The 2,693-nt window shown below is 44.6% G+C and overlaps 2 protein-coding genes across 2 annotated transcripts in view; both read left to right on the forward strand.

Moving 5' to 3' along the window:
- Nucleotides 1–454, forward strand: part of SARC_05532 (hypothetical protein) — a gene marked incomplete at its 5' end in the record, with an annotated part of 9,046 nt that extends 8,592 nt beyond the window's left edge. Inside the window, one exon of the mRNA XM_014300601.1 lies at nt 67–454. Coding sequence (XP_014156076.1) covers nt 67–430 — 364 coding nt within the window. The 3' untranslated portion in view covers nt 431–454. The remainder of the gene's footprint in view (nt 1–66) is intronic.
- Nucleotides 455–944: 490 nt separating this feature from the next.
- On the forward strand, nt 945–1,129 carry SARC_05533 (hypothetical protein; the record flags this gene model as incomplete). The annotated part of the gene is made up of 1 exon (XM_014300602.1): nt 945–1,129. The coding sequence occupies one exon, from the start codon at nt 945–947 to the stop codon at nt 1,125–1,127; it is 183 nt and encodes a 60-aa protein (XP_014156077.1). The 3' UTR covers nt 1,128–1,129.
- Between the last annotated feature and the right edge of the window lie 1,564 nt (nt 1,130–2,693).

Consider the following 2,693-nt stretch of genomic DNA (forward strand, 5'->3'; position numbering starts at 1 on the left):
GATATATAGATATAGATGTCGTCCTAACCATTGATCACTTCCCCCTTTTTGCATCTGCTAACACAGGATCGCTCGCGGAGAAGAGTCTGTGATTCCCGATGCATCCGAAATCGAATCGGCAACGAACCGAATGGCTCTGTTGGCCCCTGTGCTTCATGATACGACAGGCACAACTACCAAATCACCCACTACATCACGTACTCGCTCACGGGCGCCATCGCACTCGAGCACACACTCGCAGAGAGAGCACGTTGTAATAGTTAATATAGCTGACACGGAGTTAGACCACGATAGTCCTGAGGATCAACACTCAGATAGCTCGTATGGAGAGGGGGATGCTTTGACCACGGGTACGCAAATCGGCGCAAGCCTCGGGTTCACTGCGAATAATGATGATGTGCTATCTGTGGCCAGTCTTGCTGTCTATTAATATGAAACAAAATTTATAGCCCATATTAACTCGACTAACACCATCCATTCGCGATGGGACTGTGCGTTTCAAACGTTTAGAATGTTTCACAGTAGTTTGTTTTAACCCAACAAAGTCGATGCCAGACCCAATTTGATCAGTCAGGGAGCACTTGCTCGTGCTATATTTGTTGAACACCCGAATTCATTGTGTTTTCGAGGTATGAAAACAGCTCTGTTTTGAGAAATAATGGGTCCGATCTGAGGATAAAAGATTCTAATACTACAGGGTAAGTATTATACCCAAATTACTGGGTCGAGTTCCAATAGAACAATACATAAGATCTTGTTGTCACAGTATATAAGATGATGTAGTGACAGCAATGTTAGGCACACTAGAACAACGACCATTTTGCTAGAACGACATATTTAGAGAATATTTAGAGATCAATTTAAGGACAGTGAGCCAGAACGGAGACATTTAGAACCACCACGAACTACCCACCGTACCACCTCCGGAAACTGAGACAGTGACCATGGACACGGATGAGGAGAACACAATCGTATCATCGCAGCAGCTAATGAAACTAATACTGCTTATATCCGCACCACCCGAGCACTCGAAGGAAAGAACAGTGCAACACCCCAGTCCATCAGCCAAGCTTCAACAGGTCAATGACAGGAAAGCAACGAACAACGCCCTCCGACGCCAGTTTTAGATAATTCCCCATTATACCCAAGTATGAGAAGTATCATCCAACAGAGGTCAGCAGTACAACAACATTCCTGCATCTTTTCAAAAACCACGACCAGGCCTACCTATTAATATTACTCGGAGCCCACCCAACAGCATTCAATCACGCGCCGGCTTTGGCACCGGCCTGTATGACAGCATTTTTAGCACAGTACGGAAATTCAACATCATTGAATCCTAAGAATGTAGATTCCAATGATATGCCGGTTTACATAGCACACAATAACACTTGAGCATCAAAATGCATATCACGCACCAAACAGCCACTAACACATGCACCACACCACAATCACAAGCATAATCCACCAGCTCAGCCTCAAAACATCAAAAACGAAATGATTGAGGTTTGTACACTACTGGTCGAGCAACAATCTTAGGTAGAAATAATCAATAGTCAAGTAGTAGGTATGTGTCGACAGACCATAATAGGCATGACAACCAACCGGACCACCGCTGGGACCTCAAAAATTCTATAGACACTGGGACAATCACTACCAGAAACACTCCGGGATAAAACAATTCAAGGTAGGTTAACACTGATATGCACGAAGAAGAACGACAATCATTATCTAGTATAGACAACGATATACAATACTCTGAACTGTATTCGATGCAGTAGCCGCTAGTCTAGTTGGCTGCACCTTGTCAGTCATCGATATCCGGACAGCATTAAACTAATTAGAATCCGTGCAGTCGATATCCCACTCTTGAGATTTCAGTTCAAGGGCAAACCCTACTTTGAGCGCGCCCTGCCGTTTGGAATGAAGAGCAGCCCGTAAATTGTTCAAAAAGACTGGGCATAATCGTCGGCCACATCCTCTCCGAAGCCGAGCTCCAACTCTGGCGATATGCGGACGATTTTCACGTTAGATTTTCCTGGGATAGGTGCAACCAAGTTGTTCGCGTTTTTGCTCTATTCTCAAAAACGGTATTACCGTCGCTTTAGAAAAATCATTTGCCAATGTTGTTGAAGCCGAATATTTGGGTGCGATTTTTAATGCTATTTTACGCACACTGTATCTCAGCTACGAAGAGACAGAAAATCTTGGAATGCCTTGCGCTGTGGACATCTGAGGTCCGCAACCGTCCTCGATATTGCATCCCTTGAGGGCAGACTAATATGGCTATGCAGCATTCTACCACATGCTCGCCCATACACCACTTGCCTATTTTGGTTGTTGTGAAACGACCCTTCACCACATAAACACGTCCGCATTACCTCTGAAGTTCGGGAAGATCTGCAATATAGTTGGTCCACATATAATTCAAAATTGTACAAGCACAGTACTGCTCGCACGCCATCGCCTCTTAGTTGCATGTGCAACGGTAAAGGGTAGGGACCGAAGTGTTTACCATTTTTCAGGTTAATAGTTCTTTCTCGAATAGAAAGATCACCATCACCAAAACCAAACAGTTCTCGCACCTATTTTCAATTGCTGCTCTGAAATGTCTCACCGGGATATATGCTGCAGCCACGTTCGGCCAACAATGGCGAGATCACACCGTCCTGATACTCTCAGATACTATAGGC

The sequence above is a fragment of the Sphaeroforma arctica genome (assembly GCF_001186125.1).
Source record: "Sphaeroforma arctica JP610 unplaced genomic scaffold supercont1.356, whole genome shotgun sequence".
Classification (NCBI taxonomy): Eukaryota; class Ichthyosporea; order Ichthyophonida; genus Sphaeroforma; species Sphaeroforma arctica.